At 44.7% G+C, this 18,761-nt stretch overlaps 1 protein-coding gene across 5 annotated transcripts in view; it reads right to left on the reverse strand.

Annotated features, from left to right (window-relative positions):
* Positions 1 to 18,761, reverse strand: part of CNOT6L (CCR4-NOT transcription complex subunit 6 like) — a 35,194-nt gene that overhangs the window by 12,845 nt on the left and 3,588 nt on the right. For 2 of the 5 annotated variants that reach the window (XR_012835133.1, XM_075750903.1), the window contains exons 1-6: positions 5,325 to 5,345; positions 2,820 to 2,941; positions 2,168 to 2,354; positions 1,597 to 1,682; positions 1,056 to 1,145; positions 157 to 225 (exon numbers count right to left, since the gene is read on the reverse strand). Coding sequence is in view for 4 of the 5 variants with exons in the window: in XM_075750903.1 (XP_075607018.1) it covers positions 157 to 225; positions 1,056 to 1,145; positions 1,597 to 1,682; positions 2,168 to 2,354; positions 2,820 to 2,931 (544 nt within the window). In the remaining variant the exon portion in view is untranslated. Of the gene's footprint in view, positions 1 to 156; positions 226 to 1,055; positions 1,146 to 1,596; positions 1,683 to 2,167; positions 2,355 to 2,819; positions 2,942 to 5,324; positions 5,347 to 18,761 lie in introns of those variants that run through there. The other 3 variants (XM_075750906.1, XM_075750905.1, XM_075750904.1) reach the window with 2 other exon arrangements.

The raw sequence follows: 18,761 nt of genomic DNA on the forward strand, positions 1-18,761 counted from the left end.
GCACAGCCATATGTTATTTCTTTCAGCATAAATGAGCACAAATTGCTATTTTTGATCTGATCCACGTAAGGCAGAAGACTTCTCTGAAAATAAAGCCAAAGAAAAGTTTTTCAGCGCATCATTGTGTGAACATAGGGAAAAGAACCACAGATTTACCTGAGGGCAGAATTTGGTCTCGTTCTTTTAAAGTAATCCATGGCCTTGGAGGCAGCTGCTCTGGATGAACTGAAAAAAAAAAAATAAATACAGTGATAAATTCAGGGTTTGTATTTGTCAGGTACAATTTCTAAGTCAAAATGCTGACTGAACAATAACGTTCCATACTGTGCTTTGCAACCCCAACTCCCCAAGTCTTTTTACGCTCCAGGGGAGTCAAAAATCATTTAAATGGCTAGCTATAGTAACAGCAAACCTGTCAGTTGTAAGATTCACGACTCTTTTTGTCTCTCGCTTTCAAATCTAGAAGCACCGCTGAAATACTCCTGCACCTTGAATATACCGCTGAAGAAGGAGGGGTAAATGCTGCAGTGATTCAGACACCCTATACTCCCCGTCTCCAAGAACCTCACCCTATATCCATCCTTCCCGCAGTGTTTTAACAAGACGTCAAGTGGCAAAACAGAAAGCTCAGTTACACAACCACGAAGCAGGATGTAAGTCAGGTTCTGGAAATTCTTACTCATTTTGGGATTTCCAGATCTGAATTTGACATTCTGCTTGCACTTGGATTATAATTTCTCGTGGCAAGTATCATCACAACAGCTTCAGCAAGGAAGACTTTGCCCTTTGTTGGCAATTGAAGGGTTTCAAACAGAACAGCGGGAACGACTGGCTGTAACGTGGTAACGTGGGAAAAGCTTAGACAATATACGTCATCCTCCTCCACTGTGTGTTAGCGCGGGTTTGTGCGTACGACCGGAACCACTTGACAAAAACGCAAAAGCAGTTAGAAAAATACCCTCCCTTCAGTGGTTCAGGGTCTCCTTTTAGTGGCAAAGAGTCAGAAATGCATGCTTTTAAACCACTTCTGTCAATCAGATTTGTAGGGCTGTCACCTGCTAGATTGTCAAGCATGTAGTTCAGTAGCTTTCGAGTTCCGTCTGGATCCTGGTAGAGGCTGAGAATATCTTGTGATAAAGGATTGCCTGCCAACAGCATAAAACAACAACTGGGTGATTAGCTGCCTGACTTTCTTAGGGCTTTCCAACCAAAGAAAATCTCCCATAATGAGTACAGACCAATTGACTCAGAAGATATTTAGGTTGCTTAACTTGGAACTGTAGAATAGCGCAGTAACAGAGCTATAGAAAAAGCTAGCGCACATTGACTTTCTTCCTTTGGTTCAGCTCAACCAATAATACAACAGGTTAAAGGGTTTATTTACCTATCTACAGATTTGAGATAGGCTCGTAAGGAAGTTTAATAGCATTAATAAAGAAAAGCATTGTTTTCCGAACCGGCTGGTCATTTGTGCGACAAGCTTAACATCTCAAATAAACTGTAAGAAAATGTTGAGGTAATACACAAAGCTTTTGAGCCCAGCCCCCTCAGTTATTCAAGAGTACTCCTAGGAATATTTAACTGTAAAGAACTCACCTTTCAAACCTAGGGTTTGTAGCTGGAAGAGCCGTCCAAGTTCATAAGGCAAAACCCGTAACAGATTGTTATTTAAAAGCAATTCCCTGCAGCAAATGCAAAAACACTTTTGATGAGTATCACTTCAGAAGAAAACTCTTAAAGCGCTATATGCCGCTGATCTTCAAAAAGATGACCCTTTCCACCCTGAGTTTTTTTGTATTACGGAAAGATATGCCGATCTTCCCATTTCAAAGCACGACCGAAATACTTTCAGTAGCGGGGGGGGGGAAAAAAAGCCACAAAACCCCCAAAACATAAAATTACATCAGGCAGAATTTAAATAACAGGCAGTCAGCAAGTCTCAAAGAATGTTTCAGAGCAGAAGACTGCATAGTTTACAGACATGTATCTGTAGAGATCAGAAAAGAAGGCTAACGAGCCCAAAAGTCATTATTAGAACTGAAGCTCTGCACCAATTTTAAATTTTTCAGAATTATTTTAAATACAAGAATGGAAAGCAAAATAACATTCCCAGTCCCAATCCCAGAGTATAGATTTTTGGAAAGTTAACCGGAATTATTTCTCTCACCTGAGAGATACCATGTTTCCTAGTTCTGCTGGTAAACTTCTGAGTTTGTTGGATGACAGGTCCAGGTAAACCAGATTATGAAGCTTGGCAATATCAGGCGGAATGCGAGTAAGATTATTGTCATTGAGGTGCAGAGCAGTCAAGTGCGTCAGCGACCAAAGTGACGTACTTAAGCTCCGCACTCTACCTAAAAAAGAAAAGCAAAGAACCACCTCTTCAGCCAGGTTCGCGCTCTCCAACCATCAGACACAAGCCACGGGGGGATGTCGGAATATGGGATTTCCCGCGTGGAAACCCTGCCACGTCGCTGGAACACTCAGTGGCGCTCGCAGAAGATACTTTCGTGTCGTTTTTCTACGAGCAGACTTTAAATAATTATCTAACCCTCTCAGTTAAAAGGACAGAGGTACAGTTCTAGGGAAGCGGATGTGCTACCCAAAAACTCACGTCCAGTCTGCGTTGGTGTCTTACATCGACTGGGCCGAATGTGAGCCAGCCAAGCTCGAAGACAATCTGGTAAGTCAGTGACTCCTCCTCCCCCAACTCAGAAAAAAACATTTTCACAACAGGATCCCCTTTCTGAAAGCGTCTGGTGCGATGCTGGGGCACCAACAACTCCGCCGAACCAAAATTCAAAACCAAATCAACTCACCCGAGATCTCTAATTCAGCCCAGTGCGACTTCTTCCCGTTGGCTACCTCTTCTGCTGACATGATGGTGTAAATTCTGCGAGGATCTGGAGGATCATATTTTTCCTTTGGCATCCCTGTTAGTCTGAAAGACCATCACAACCATTACCATCTGCCACTCGACAACACATCTTCATTTCTAGACCGCCTTCCCCAGGCAAAAACACGCGCCCTGGAGTTTACGTACAATAAATATTACGCTGACGCCAGCCCAACCGCTCCCAGCGCGTGACGTTAAGCAGGCGCTCAGACCTTTGCAGAATACGGGCCCGTGACGGAACGGGGCATTTCTTCCTACAAAGTTGGGTTTTCTGCGGTCATCCGCAGCGCTACCTTGTACTGCCTCGATGCAGACTTTATGGATTTCCCAGTTTATCCCCCAGACCGAAAGGTAACCTACGCCACCGCTGAGTTATTTGCTGTGTGCAGAACCTGCGGACGAGATGACAGCGAAAGCACACACATTGCTCCCTTCCTGTAGTTTTCCCAGGGAACAAACGATCGAAGGGAAGGCTCTTCTCTTTGCTTTTACGGCAATTATTTTCAACATACAAAGTCCCACTTTTGCACTCCACTTACACAAGACTTGAAATTGCAGTCCGAAGGGGAATTAGCTTCATTTTTCCATTAACTATCTAGCTTTTCTGTTTTGTGCTTTTTCATGCTCAGCATCAGTCAAGACTGTTTTTACTCCTAATGGCATAGGAGACATAAAAGGAGCTCAGGTAAAACTCTCATTAGCTGTTCTCGGGTATACAGGGCTTCGGCCCAGACCAAAACATTACTATCGGATGGACTCATGCGCACACACAAACGCAACCGATCTCATTTTCCACATTTTTGTCAGAAGAGAGCTCCGATGTCCCGTTCAAAAAAACATACGCTTTCCAGATGATGCGGGGAGAAGTTTTCCTCCATGCCTCCCCAAACTGTTGTGCTAAGAAAGACTAGGGGGTAAAGAGGGGTTGTTTGGTTTCAAACCATAAGGTTACCTGAATTTGCTGTTCACTGGTCTTTTCCTCCCCAGACACAGAAAATACACAAACCTTGATTTTATACAAATCCAAAGCAGCTGGTCTACAGGATGCATCTTTTCCCTTGCACATACATCTCTGCTACAACTGGCTGCAGCGATAGCCGTGAAGCTCTTAAAACAACTATAACTCGTTTGGTTTGCTGAACTGACAAGATAAAATACTATGAAGAATTCGAGGAAATTAGTTCAGGTTTGGGGTTTTTTTTTCAGCTAGTCCAACTGAACAAAGATCACGCATCCGCTTTATGAGTTTAAAGTACTCCAGTTTTTTTCCCAACTGATGCAACTAGCCCAAACAGCGTTCCGGCATTGCACGAGAGCAGGAGTTGTCAGGGCTGCCCCCCCCCGAGAAGGGTCCCAGTTACAGGTCTGGTGCCTCCTTCCCCGACGAACGCCCGAGGAAATTCCGTTCACGCTGAATTGCGGCTCCCTGTTGCAAGCGCAGGGCAGATGCGAGCCCCACATCTAATTATAGCCGACTTCTATTTACAGGTGAAGTCATACGGCGAGGAAAGCTACAGGGTAAGAGGATTCTGCGCTCACGCTGCTCAGCTGCAGCAATTCAGTTCGGGGCGATGAATGAAATAGAGTACTTAAGGACACGGGATTAGTCCTGAAATCCTTCGATCCTCGTTTCAGAACCCCAAAATCGGGAACGGTACTTCCCGACACAATCAGCGTTACAGGTTACGCTTCGGGAGTGCTAAACCTCCGGTGCTCGGGTTTTGCTGGATTTATCTTCACTGTTAAATACGTGTGTGTGCACAAGCAGGGAGCAGCCCCGGCCCCACAAACAGATGCCTCACAGCCCCCGCCTCGAGTAGCACCGAGTAGCGTACTACTCAATATGAATTTTACGTGATATACACCCAAATCAAGACCACAGTCCTAGCGTTTCAGGCACGGCATAAACGGAGCGATTCTGTCTGTGCCAAAAAGCAGCGAGCTAGTTTTGCGGCAAGTAAAGCTGTCACGTCACTGTCTCAGGATTACCTGCAATGATCCTTTAATAGAAAATGAGATTTCATTACCTGGCAATATTTATTTCATCCGCAAGGCATACTGCAGATTAGAAGGGGGAAACTTAAAAGCTGGGTGGTGAAAATCAAGCAGAATACCAACAAAGGATTAAGGGTTTATGGCAGAAGGGAGTTTTTTGGATCTTTAAGTCTTAATCATCAAACTTTTCCACTGACCCAGGAGTGGTCTTCATTTTGCCTTTTAATCTGTCATATCTTAAAACGATCCGTACTTCTACCACATCTGGATCTAGGACATCGCAAACTTTGCTGTCCAATTCCCAGCATCAGCATTTGGGCGAGTGCACTGTGAAACACCCTGTGCTTACCGGGTCTTCGCAGTCTCATTTTCTACAGCGTAATATTATAGCAATATCAGACCCAGGCAGATTTAAATTTCAGTTTCTGCGTACCGAAACTCCGCGTACTGCTTGCAAAAGCTTTGGCCGCGGTTGCTTCCTACGGGCTTCTCAAGGTGCATTTCCAGCTAAAAAAAGCAAGCGGGAAATTACTTGTATGTTTGCTCGCCGTTTCATGGCAGGCCAGACACAGATGGCTAAGAGCTCAGGCAGGCTCAGCCCAGCCAGGGGTCCTTGCTCTCACGCGCACGTTGACTCAAAGGCTCGAAGCGGCAGCGGTCTCCTCCAGCTTCTCGGCATCCTCGCTGGAAACCTGCACGGGGTTTCTCGCCGCCAGACCCCAGCGGCTTCGCTCCTCGCAACGAGGGGAGAAGTCGGACAAATATGCCAAAGCCTAGCGATGAAGTCTTTAAAACCGCGGTGGTTAGACCATCTGAGTCACCCCATACTCATCCGTACCTGCCCGCGGGCCCAGAGATGACCACTGACCGGGTGACACCATCACAAAGCTTCAGGATTACAGTTTCCTCCTTGGCAGGGAACCCAATTAAATTACGTTGAAATATTGCTCGTTATGAGAAGTGCTCTGCTAATTTAAAGCAATTTGTGGCAGTCAGAGGCCCTCCAATGAAATGAGCCCTGAACTGCGAGTCAAACGACATGCGCATTTTTTCAGATATTAGTCACTTTAATATTATTTTGAAAGAGTAGTGAGTCAAACGAGCATCAGTGTAATTTCCACAGTTACAGAAAAGGGAAAACAAACCTAAATCAAATATTTTTTTTTTTCTCCTGCGTAACAGCAACATTGAGCAAGACTTGAAAGCCACCAGATGTATTTTTTTTCATGCAAAAATGAATTCTGCCTGGCTTCCCAACTCCTATCGCTCCCATCTCCCCCTCTGCTTATCCTGGAACTAAACCAGGATCCAAAAATCCCAACCTATTTTTGCTCGGTCTTCAGGGAGCTGCATTGAGTTCCCCGAATCAGTTAACCCCAAAATCGGATGCGGATTAAAGCCGTCGCACGGAACAAAGTAGGAAGACTCAGTTCAGAACTGAAGCAGCACTGAGTTAGGTCGGCTTGAGCTGCTGCGGAGTTGCACCCTGCGGGTTCGAGCAAGGTCTTTGCTAAAGTTCAGCTATCGCAGGCGTGACAGGAGCAGAATACATGCACTCAGTTTCTTGGCTTTCCAAGTGGGACCAAAAAATAAACCCCAATTCTTGCCGGCTTTTCTTCTAAAGACTTCCCTTGGAAACCTTTTGAAGCTACTAAAACTCACTCTCCACTACAAATCTAACCATGTGAACCTAAATAGTATGACCCTGATATTGTGTAATTTAAAGAAAACCTGAGTATGAGAACATCAGTGCCTTAGTAAGAACAATATTTAAGCTCTGAACAAACTTTGAAACCTGGGGCTTCCTAACGACGTCATGTTTACGCGCGCTTTGAGTCCACCCTCAAAAGCCTAGGGATGGCTGGGACAGCGGGGCTGCTCAGCTGAAGCCCTAAGTACGGTCCCAGGTGAACTTAAGCAGCTCTAACTCAGCTGTATATAAAAAGGGGCTCAGGGGAAGGTGTTTGGTTTGGGAGTGTTGCAAGCTGTGGCTCTGTGGCTGCCTTTTTTTGCACCCTTGGTTTTATATACCATTGTATTTGCTGGTTTTTGCATATTTGGTCCACTGGCTATCACCTGAAGCCAAAAAATAGAGGAATGATGTAACAGTGTAGAAGGTGCGAAGAGTGGCAAAGAAGGAAGTTTTGAGTTCTCAGGTTGTCCTACAGGATTCTACTCTGAAGATGCCTTTTTCTGGGCAACAAACAGCATGAGCTTCTGTGCACTCGGAGTTTCAGACAACCAGGTAATAACAGAAAGGAGCACTGCTCTTCTATACTTAACTATCTAAGACCTTCTCAAGTTATACAGGTGTGGAGAAGATGAGGTAGGGAGGCTACAGTTGGCAGTATGATATATAAAGTGTGATTTAAAAAATTTTTTTCCTTAGGGAGAAGTTGAATGCAGCCCTACAAATTGCGTCAGCATAACAGGAAAAAAGAACGCTATGCTAGGGACTAAGACATTTCTTAACTGGTAGTGTGGGGTTTTTTTTGTATGGGTGGGGGAAATCAACAGCAGCTGCGAACATAGAGAATCTCTTCCATTACGCAGCACACCCAAACACACCAAAGCAACTATCTCAGGGTCACTATGAGAGATGAGCTGCATCGCTCTCATTTTTAATAAAGTCAGATCCTGTCTTCCGAAGGCAAATATCCCCCTTGGAGCAGAAGGATTAATGTATGTTTGAGCAGAAAGCCTGCTCAAAGCTGTCTGGATGATTTGGCATCTCTGTGGCAGGAGGACTTTGAAGCCAGATAGGTCAAAGTCCCTTAGAGCTATGTGCTGCTGCAGAGTAATGACCAGTCCCTTCCCCAGAGAGGTTAGAAGATGCATTTCTTAAATTACAGTGACGATAATGTGTTGTTCTATTTAAGTTCTTTGATACCTCAATGCATAAATGAATTGTCTGTTTCTAACGAGGAAGCAAATTGAAAAGAGCTGCAACTTGGTCTCGCTTCAGCCCTGTGTTCTGGGATGTGTTGGCACAACTCAAAATCCTCGCCTCCAGCGGAGTGACATTCTTTGTGATTTTTTTTTTTTTCAGTCTCTGTATATAGATGAGTCAAACTGACAAAGCATTTTGAAAAACATCCAGCAGACGGCCCTGAATCATTCCTCCTTCCTCTGCGCAGTAACAGCTTACTGTCCATCCGCTTCCATATGGCGATCCCTCCCAGGAATTAAAAATCTTGCCGGCTGCCGAGGCCGGAGCGTGTGCGTGCGCGTGTATACACACAGGCACGTGTTACTTAACGTTGGAAAGCTGGACCGCAAGCTGGAAAACAGAGCCATTTTAATCTATATTTTGTAAACAGGACTATATGGTTGCAGCGGGGAGGGCAGGAAGGCTACTGGTGTGTAATAAGCGTGTTCTGGTTTTATATGAGTGTATGATACAAGTCTCCCTGTTTTGCCCTCCCAAAGGAGAAGGGGAAGTACAGCCGATAGCCACAAACATAAAAACTGACTTAGAGTATGTGGTGGGGGTGTGTGTGAAGATTGAGAACATAAGGTGATTGTTTAAGGGGATTCAAAACAAAACTGCTAATACTAGGATACGTACATATGTGTTAGCTTAAGGTAAAGTACTTAGTACATCAGTATATATAGTATCTAGTGTACATATACTAGCAAGAAAACACGCGCGGGGGATTTTGATAGTCTTTTGCTTGGAGCTGAGTTTTCTTTGTTGCGCTTTCCTGCAGGAACATGTTCCACCACGTCTGCATACGGTGTCTCTACCAGGAGTTCAATGAGCACCGTGAGTCTGCCAACAAAGGTACTGTCTCTTTTCAGTTTCTTATTCCAAGTAACTTGATTGGGATTAGAGATGATCAGTGAAACAAATCAAAATGCTTCATCAGATTTTTTTATTAAAGAGAGAAAGTAAGTATTGTGTTACTGTCCTTTCCCAATACTGGTATTTCAAACGACCGTTGAGGCAAGTATAATCAAAGCACATAAACAGAGACTACCTGGATACAAGTATGTATCCTACCAACAGGAGGATAGTCAAACAGTAAGTGGGAAAAAATCGCAAGGCAAAAGATGAAATTTGAAGTTAGTGTTAAATCTAAGGAATAACAATTAGGATTTCAAGCTTAGCTCCACGGAGCTAGCCACAAACGATGAAGTCCACGGGTACAACTGAAAAAAATATTTTCTTTTATAAATCTGTAAGAAGATGTATTTATATTCCTATCATCCGTCCAAGCAAATTGTTTCTCACGAGCAGGCACGCTGGCTCTGCTGTGCAGAGGGCTCCTCTAGATGAACTCAGTAGGACTATTGATCTGTACTCACAATCTCTTATGTAGCAGAAAGAGTCCAAAACCACATAGCCAGAACTGTGGAAATGTAGAGTATTAAAGGTCATTTACTCATATTTCCTTTCAAGTCTGTAGCAACAGTAACTCTGCCTCTATAGTAACCTGTAGTCAGGGCCTCAGCCCGCTTTCCTTTTTTTTTTTTTTCCCCCCTTTTTTTTTTGCCACCTTTTTTTTTTTTTAACTAATCTGGGCTCCTGGGCTCCAAGTGGCAAAGAGATACAGGACCTTACTTCTGTAATGCTGTTAGAAATTACATCAGCTTCGACTCTGCTCATCTGCTAATGCATTTAAAAATACAGCAAGGTAATAGAGGGGTTTTCTTGAACCACATCAGTCATGTCTGTCAAACCAAACTTGCTGTAGTAAGACATCTTTGTTACTCTTAGATTCACTACTTAAATTGAAACTCTTGGGGAGTCTTCACACATATTGCAAGCTGAGCGTTTTAATAAAACTGCCACGTCTTCTACATGATCAAGATAAATATTACATGTAGAAACTATTTCAACAAAATAAGCTTCAAAAGTCATTCTCATAGTCCTTCCTTGTACCTATCACAAGGCAGATCTCCTTCAAGGACTATAGCTTTATGTTGCAGCTGATGTAGGGGCAGAAGAAGCAGAAGCAGAAAGACCTAACTGGTGGGATCTCCGTGCTGATGCTGAGAGGATGAGAAGCCGTTCCTCTAAGCTGTAACGGGTCAGGAGGCACGTTTGTGCTGAGAAGCAGAAGGGAACAGACTCTTACTACAATAATTTTACCTTTGCCACAGTCAAGGGAAACTCTCGGCCATCTACCAGGCTTGGAACAAGGCTGCACAGGCAGGAGGCGTCTTCATGGATTAACTTCAGGGTCGGGAAGAGAGTACTACTGCTTGATAAACTTCGTTGATAATTTGGAAAGTGTTGCTGTCCTTATCAGAGCGCTGGCAACCCCGCAAGAACGTGCATGCAGGATTTTGGACTTGCGCTCACCCGCTCCAGCTAGCGAACCCAGAAGTGTGGTGAAAAGGACGTGTTAACAACAAGCACAGCAACAATACGATGGAATTTGTCCAAACGTTGCTCTAGTTTTTATTCCATGTGGTACTTGGATTAGGCTCGGTAAGAGGCGGCTATTTCAGTTTCACAGAAAATCCTCTCCTTGCTCATCAGTGAGTTATTCATCGTGCGAGAGGTGGGACAGTTCATGGCGATCTGCTAGAGGCTGTGGTACAAAAGGAGTGTTTTCAGGGATTGAAAACACAGTCACTGTTACCCTAACTACACAGCTCTCTTCCATTCCAGCAAGGAATGGACTGTGCCCGGCACACTGGTTAGGGTACTGGCTCGGCTCGCGCAGAGCTGCTCGTGTGCTGTCGAGCCCCTGTAAGGCAAGCAAAACAAGATGTACGACCGGCCGTGGCGACGTTCAGCAACCACATCCTGCGAGGCCGCTCTCCTCCTCTGCCTGTCTTCACGCACGGCGCAAGCCCGAGCGCAGGGAAATTCAAGTTGGGGCGGGAATAGTGAAACGCAAGAGGTAACCGAGAACCCGCAGCTGATAGTAAATTCAGTGAGATCGCAGGGGGCTTCGTGTTCTCACTTGAACATAGACTGTAAAAGCCCAGAGAAGCATAGAAATGTCGTAGAAGCCAACCCTGGAGGGGAAGGAAAAAAAGGGCAGCAAAAGCCAAGGGGAGGAGTGGGAAGGGAGGGAATGAGCTGTATTTGATTAATTCTAGAGCCAGCTGGCGCTCGCTTGATGGAAATGCTAATTGTCCTACTGACATACACCCACTAGTTATTTCCCCCTGTTCCCTCATCTCTTCTAAATGAAGCAGAGAGTCTTTTCTTAAATCATAGGTAATGCAAGAATATCCAGGTTTCCACCCTTCCTCTTCCTCTATGTCACACCTCCACTTACAAGAACAGCTGAACTATTTACTGCACAGAAATAATATGTAGCATTATGTAGTTATTTTCAATTTCTGTACTTAGTTAACATGTCAGCCCTTACTCCAAAAGAACAGTTTCTGCTCTGTTGGAAATAGTCTGTTACCTCCGGTTGTGTACATGACAACTCTTGAATGTCCTGCATCAAGTCGTAGAGCAATACCTGCTTTTGTCTGCAGATGCCTTTTATACTTACTGCTTTCAAAGGAGCTCTTAGGGGCTAGTTTACGTGCAAACACGGGGGAGGTAGCTCCTCAAAAGCCAAGCTCTGCTTAACAGAAATGCATACAAGGAGTCTATTATGGGCAAGAAGAGTTTCAACAGGCAGCCTGTAAATAAATCTAATCAGGAGCCCCCAAAGGGATGGTTTAAATAGTGCATTTGTTTACACTAGTTCAAAGAAATGACCCATTTGCAATGCCGCCCCATCCCCTGGACAGCGCTGGTCTTTTAATGAGATACAGGACAGAGTGGCTTAAAGGATTAGCAACCGAAGTCCCCGGGAGTGTGGGGAAGGAAGCAGCCGGTGCCGGATCAGCAGCAAGCATCGAGACAAAACGCTGTCCTGGGCGGTGGGCACGGCAGACCAGCAGCCGTGCGTGGCCGCAGCTTAAAGCAGAAGCTTTTCCTAGTACCGGTCTGACAGCGATGGGACCGGGGAGACAGAAAACTCTCAACGGCGAGAACTGAGTGAGCTGAAAGTGTGGCGGTGTGCGAGCATCCCTCCGAGCCTCTAGGGAAAGAGCTGTTTTACTGACAAGCCTAATCCGACAGCTCGGCTCGTTCAGTCGCTCGCTTAGAAATGATAAAGACCCTGTTTGGGTTGCCCCGAGCCAGCACCTTGTCTCATTCAACTCCTCACAATCAATAATTGGAGAGAAGTCAAGCTATCGACCTGTTTTTTGAGCAAAGCTACACCAGAATTAATAATTCACATGCACCGCTGCAGTCACTTGGAAGTGGTCTTCTCAATGAACATTTCTTCCTTTCTTTAAAATACAATTTGAATCATCAATAACCTTTCATCCTTCAAAGAAAAGTTTGTGCTAGGAGAAAAGAACAAATGAGATGATTTCTCCAGCTAGGATGTTATCTTGCCCTTTAAGTGGTAGGCTGCCAGCGCTTTAACAAAATAAGCAAAGCCCAGCAGCGCTTCAGCTACTCTCTCTATACGACAGAACGATAACTGTGAGCTTATCGTTCATAATCTGTTCTTTGCAGCAATAATTAACAACAGGGAAATCTGCCACCACAAAACTGAGTTCAGATAGCTTTAAAGGCCTGCCCTGTTTAATTACAGGTAGATTTGGATGAGTCAAAGCTCAAGATTTTAAAAGAAAGGCGGCGGGGGACAGCTAGAGGAAAAAGTACACGCCAGTAGTGGAAACTATTTTGCCATCGCTGGCACAATAAATGAGCCTTTTTATATTACAGCCCAGTTTCAACAGGCCACAGGATGCTGCACTAGTGCTCAAAGTAGCTAGGCTTGGATGCTCACAAGAGGAGGAGAAAGAAAAGCGATCTCTTTAAAATAAAGCAGTTTATAGACCTAAACCCCTTTTGCGGTAGGGTGTATTTCAATGTACTTTTCTTCTTTAATCGGCCAAGTAAAAAAGTTTGCCTGATAGCCTGAGAAAAGCATATTATTTGGATATCGAAAGATAGTTAGTTCAGCTGCTTCTGTACCATGACTATCCAAATCTTTCCCGTGTGCGTTTACACAATACTTACACTTCCAAATACTAGATGTAGTTTCAAAATCAATGTTGACAACTAGCATATACTCTTCTAGTTGCGTTCCAGCAAGATGGAAAATGAGGAACTACAGCAACAACAGCCGAAGACGATCTCTGCGGGGACCAGAGTGAGATTATCTGGAGGTTAAGCTATGAGCATCAATGAAATCTGCCTGCAACGAGACACACAAGAGCTGTGATCTCTAGAGGGTCAAGATGCTACCCCGTGCGGAAGGTATCCTGCTCTCTAAACCAGAATTAGCAGGCTACTTCTGTTGCCCAGAAGGATAACTCTAATATTTAGTTTACTAGAGAGAGGTAGGCCATACAGGACAAAACCCTGAGGTATACGTTAGCTGGCAGGGGGCACGGCCGAGAGCTGACGTGAATCGTGGTCGTTCTTCTGCCAGAAGATTGGCTGAACTTGGGCGGTCTTCTCTGTTCAGCCACTTGATGGGATTTCATCTCAAGCGCGTGCATTACCTAACTAGGGAATATCTTTGGCAATTTTTGCTGAAGTTTTTCACACAGGTGAGTTTTCTATTATTTCTTAAGATGCTAGCACGTGAGAAATTAATTCAAGATTTCCCTAACGTCTGCGTTTGCAAAGGCTTCCTCGTGGTCCCCCCTCCCTCCCCGTCACGCTGAGTTCTGGTGACGGTCCTTCGCTGCGGATGCGGAGTTACGCAAGCCGTCAGGCACCGTCAGAAGAGCTGCAGCCCTGGCGCTCGCTTTCAAGGCACTGAGGTGCTAGGAAGTCCAAGCACTTGTGACACTAAGTACTGTATAAACCTGCAAAGAAGATAATGATCTCTGCAAGGAAGTTAAAGAGGAGAAATACAGTCTGAAGCCTCGGTCCTACCAAGTGTGGCTCACCGCTGGGTAGCACGCACACCGCTGCTGTACAGAAACAGAGCTAAAGGAAGAGCACAGACACAGCGGGTATGCGGAAGAGGCAGGTACGGATTCAGGAATGCAGTAGCGTTGTTGACAGCTTGAGGTTTTAAAACATGTAATTTTCCAAGTAGAAAATACTTCTGAGTTATACTCATCTCCCCGCATACACATCCAGGGTTGTTTTGTCCGTACTTGCAGCTGCCATGAAATAAATGGCCATCAATTGAACGTTGAGCGGTACCACCTTTACGTCCACGGGGAGCTTCGTTTGGCAGCACCTAGGGGTTACTAGAGCAGGCAGAAAAATGTCTTGCAGTTCGTGACAGAACTAGTCAGTGAGCAGTCTTCAAGTCAAACCGTACACCAAAAAATACATCAAAAATGAAATGGATATCCTAAGGTCATAGCCTCACCCAGACTTTGCTACATAAATCTGCAAAAAGGCTATATAACCTTGTAATCCTAGGCATTTCAAAGAGATCTTAGTACTGTAAAAAAAATCCAAACCTCCTCTTCTAGCCACAGATTTCAAATATTTAATGTATGCGCTTCTCTCGTCCACCCGAAATATTCCTAATTTATCTGATGACCTCCGCTGCTTTGCAATCTTCCGCCCCAGACTAGGGGGGAGACGGAAGAGGATCACTGCGCAGGTACAAAAACGTACTTAGAGACTGAACTACTCCCAATGGTAAGATGTAATTTGGCTGGAGGAAAAAATGCAAGGCAAGGGCCATCTGACAATCTGAACTCTTCCTGGCACTTGTGACTGTATTTGAGTATGTGAGAAGTTGTCTGGCCCCATTTTCCTTTTGCTTTCTTAACCTTCCAAAACAAAAAAGGATTAGAGGAAAGGCGTTCACAAGTGGAAATTTCTGCTGGGTGGATAATTCATCCTGTGCTAGCTCTCTCCCACTTCCAGGGCCAGATGTAAATTCATGTAACAGAATAAATAAAAATTGAATTTTAAGGTATAGAGGAAGCAGTAATCAGCTCTCTGGAACTACATTCAGCACTGCCCCAGTTGGCTTTTTCCAGCCAGGAGCTGCAAGTTCCAGGAGTCTAAGAAAATGCAGAGACCACCTTTCCACTCCGCTGTTTAGGAAACACAGGACAGTAATATCCAGGCAAGTCCACAAAGTGTGTTTTCTGCTTTCCCCCTTTCTCAGTTTTCCTGCAAGTATCACATCGGGGGGGGAAACACCCAAAAAAACCCGCAGCTAAAAATCTGCAGAAGGAAGTCTTCCTCAACAAGTTTTTCTCTCTTTGTACTTAAAGCCAAGTCAGAACCTTCAGAGAAAGCCTTTAGATTGATTTCTTAGGAAGGAGGAAAAAAAAAAAAGGCAAAACTAATTTGTGATTAGAAGGCACAAAGATGTTCAGTCAGATGGAAGCATTCCTGAAAAGCGAGGGGAAAACTACGCAATCAATTCATTCAGCTGCCCTACAGGGTAAACAGCAAACTTGAGCACAATCTACAAATCCTGACTATTATTAACAGCTTGACCAAAAGCGGATGTTTTTTGTAGTTATCTTTGTACTTGTGAAATCTGATCAACTAAAAAAATATGTTGGATGGACCCTGACAGCAGAGCTGAGAGGACAAAAAGAGGAGGGAGTCGCTTTGTACTATTGGTCCCAGTGTGAGGTTTCAGTCCCTCACTCAGAGATGAAACTCACTGAAAACGGTTGTTTCAGCAGGTAGTTGGATACCCAAAGAAATGAAAACAAAACAGGCTTGTTGGGTTTCAAGTTTACCCAAGAAGGCGTACATCTTAGCATTCACAAAACCTTGCTTAGCAGCCCATAAAAACCTCCTTTTCAAAATGATCTGTCAGTAAGGCAAGTTTCTCGAGTTGTCAAAATGTCTTAAAAAGAAAACCAAAGCCATTTTTGGACGTGGGGAAAATTGCCTTTTCCACGCTGGGACCCCATAAGGTGATGGCTGCGGATCCCTTGCGTCGGTAACTGTGAGCCACGGCATGTGTACGGTTAAACAGAAGGCAATGCCCTTTCCCCCTCGCCTTTCCCGGGACTTGCTTTCTCCCCGCCTGCCCCAAAAGCGGACCACGAAACCTCCCTCTGCAGCAACACAAGGCTCAACATTCCTCTTTTCTGCAACTTGCAGAGCTGCCTCAGCCCATGAATGGTTTTTTTTGCCTTTAAAAAGCATTTAGGATAGTTTAATTGTTTGGGTTTAGGTTTTTTTTGTTTCAAGTGGTTGTAAGTAGGAGACCGGGGAGTTGTGGACTTGCAGTAGTAGTTGTGGAAGGATTGGTGACCAGGATAAAGGACCCTCAGTCAGGAGCTTTGGTTTGCGTTGCCCTTTTCCGTCGGAGACCACGGGTGGGTGCAGAACTCGGGAAGGGCAAAGGTTCCCGGGCTCTTTGAGGACAGCTGCCTCGGGTTGTTTCCCAGCCATAAAAATTCTTGTTGCTCCTAGCCGAGGGTGCAATAGGTTTTCCTTTACGCCTGGTTTAGGGTCAGGAACAATCCTGATTCACATCAGCAGGAACGATGGCAGGGGGCTCTGAAGGAGTGGTCAGTTGGTGTTTGTAAATAGTCAAAGATTTACCAATTCTCAAGCTGCAAATCAGGAGGGAACCCAAAACTAAAAACCATTGCCCTGTCAACTCAGAAAGTCTATGCTCTCTCCTGAGGGTTGTCGTCTTTATTTCTAGCCTTTTCTCTCAAGTGGACCTACTTGAATTGGAGCCAGGCAGCAGTTTGATTCGGAGATCGCTATTTTTGACACAGCCGCTTTTACCCATCGGTGTCACACAAGCCTCAACGTGCTTTCGGCAGCGAGGCAAAGAGCGAAAACCCCTCCTCTTCCTCTCCTCTGGCCTTACTCTCGCTGTTGTGCTCAAAGTGGAAGTTTCGCTTTCCTCAACCTGTGCAGTTTTGATAAAAAAGGGAAAAGTATTTAATTTCTCTGCTGCTAGTGTAGATGGGCGAGCACCTTTGTTAAACAGGACTGTGTTGTAAATCTGTGAAATCTGCCTGCAGACAGCATACACGTGGCGTTAACTTTATTTAAAATATGCACTTATCCCACAGACTTCATATCCTAGGAAATGTGTGGATAGAGTCCCACAGCCCTTTTTAATCTCGTTTTATATACCTTTCTCAGAGAAAACATAAAGCTCATTCAGTGGCAAGCAGAATGTGAAAGACAATAAACCATTTAGCTAAATGCTAAGCATAAACAGCTACAATGCCGTGCAATCATACAACGCCATTAATCATTTACATCAGGAAATGCCAAAGTAAAGGTGAACACACACAACCTTATCTGCTCCTTGTGTACACAGGCAGGTTAGCAGCTCTAGTTAAATTACTTGCGTGCGTGACACGCAATGGCTAAATGGGGTTCTGTTCCTTGGCCCTGGGTGCTGACTTCGTACAGCTTTAAAAACTCTCTCTGCTCACTGACTGCATGTGACTTGTAGCTAAAACTGTTAGGAGCTGCTTTTAATTCGTCTTGGAGCATTGTTATCAGTGCTGGTTTAACATCTCTCCCTGAAAGGGATAAGACTTGCTTCTTGTGGAACAGCACATAAGGCATTTCTGCCTTACGTAAGGCATTTCTGCCTATCTTTAATCATATTTTCAATGACCATCTCTCGAACCCTGGAGGGAAAGCTTTCTGGTAGCGTAACTGTTAAGTTACTTCTTGATCCTCTGTAGGAAGATGTGCCAAAGTTCTTGTTCTAAACAGGATTCCAGATCAACTGTTCTGGAGAGATTTTCTTCCACTGCTGCTCTTTTTTTATTCAGAGTAATTTCAGTTTGGGGTTAGGGTTTTTTTGGTGGATTTTTGTTTGTTTGTTTGTTTAGAATGTGAAGAGAGGAGTTATCTCCAAATAACAGAAACCAAGTCATGCCCAGTACCTTGTCTTTACAGGTAACTGTCACATAGCCCTTTTGTGAATTTACCAAGCTTCAACCAAAGCCGGTCAGCATGTTCAGCTAACGGCCTTACGCGGTCCTCTCTGCACCCCGCTCAGAGATCCAGTCCAAGGCACTCCGGAAAGGGGCACAAACGGATCCAGTCCATCCTGTGCATCTAAAGTCTTTTTCCCATCTCCCGTGGGATATTTCAGGGTTTGCTTTGTCACCTCTGAGGCGTTTGATCTTTTTCTGGGGGTGGGTCTTGCAGCAGGAGGCGTGCGCGTGAAGCTTGCCTGAGACGGACGTGAGATGCACAAGCCTTTTTAAGATGGGGAAGGAGATAAAGAGAATTCCAGAAACGTTGCCACCAGCTAAAGATACCGATAAAGAAACATCTTAAGACAGCCTCTTTTTTTTTTTTTTTTTTTTTTTTTTTTTTTTTTTTAATCTTTACAGGGTCTGATGCGGAGCAGGGCTGGGAGCAAAGCAGCACTTCCCCTTCCGACACCAGCAAAGTTCAATCGGCTCAGCCGGGACGGCTGCGCCACCCAAACAGCTTGCTGCGGGTTTTTGACGCTGCATTAACCGATAACCTGATAAATGGAGGAGAACGCACAGCTCTTGGATCTAGTCAGAGAGCGATGGAAGACCTGCCAGCTGGGCGTCCTGTGCTAGCTAAGTGCAGCGTTAAAGGGAGCTTGCTTCCCTACCCTGAGCCACCAGTGGTGCAAACCAAACGCAGAGGAGAGCTATCTGTATCTTTACGGCGCTAGCACATCTGCTCGAGACAAGAGGAACGCTCTGTTAAACTGAGGAAAGCAAGTAACAAGCACCCTTACACGCTATCATCAAGAGAATGACAGAATTTGGGGGGAAAAAAAATATTACAAGAGGCTTAGTGTTTAATGCTCTAAAGTAGTAAATCCACAGCAAATCCTCCCGAATCTAAATATGCCTAAGACATATTTTATCTTTTTTTTTTAAGTTTTCTCTAATGCCATCTTATGCTCCCAAACAACTAAGCTCCACTGTTATGTTTGCTTTCTCAGTATTGTGCAAATCACGTTACATCCAG

The sequence above is a fragment of the Balearica regulorum genome, chromosome 4, assembly GCF_011004875.1.
Source record: "Balearica regulorum gibbericeps isolate bBalReg1 chromosome 4, bBalReg1.pri, whole genome shotgun sequence".
NCBI lineage: Eukaryota > Metazoa > Chordata > Aves > Gruiformes > Gruidae > Balearica > Balearica regulorum.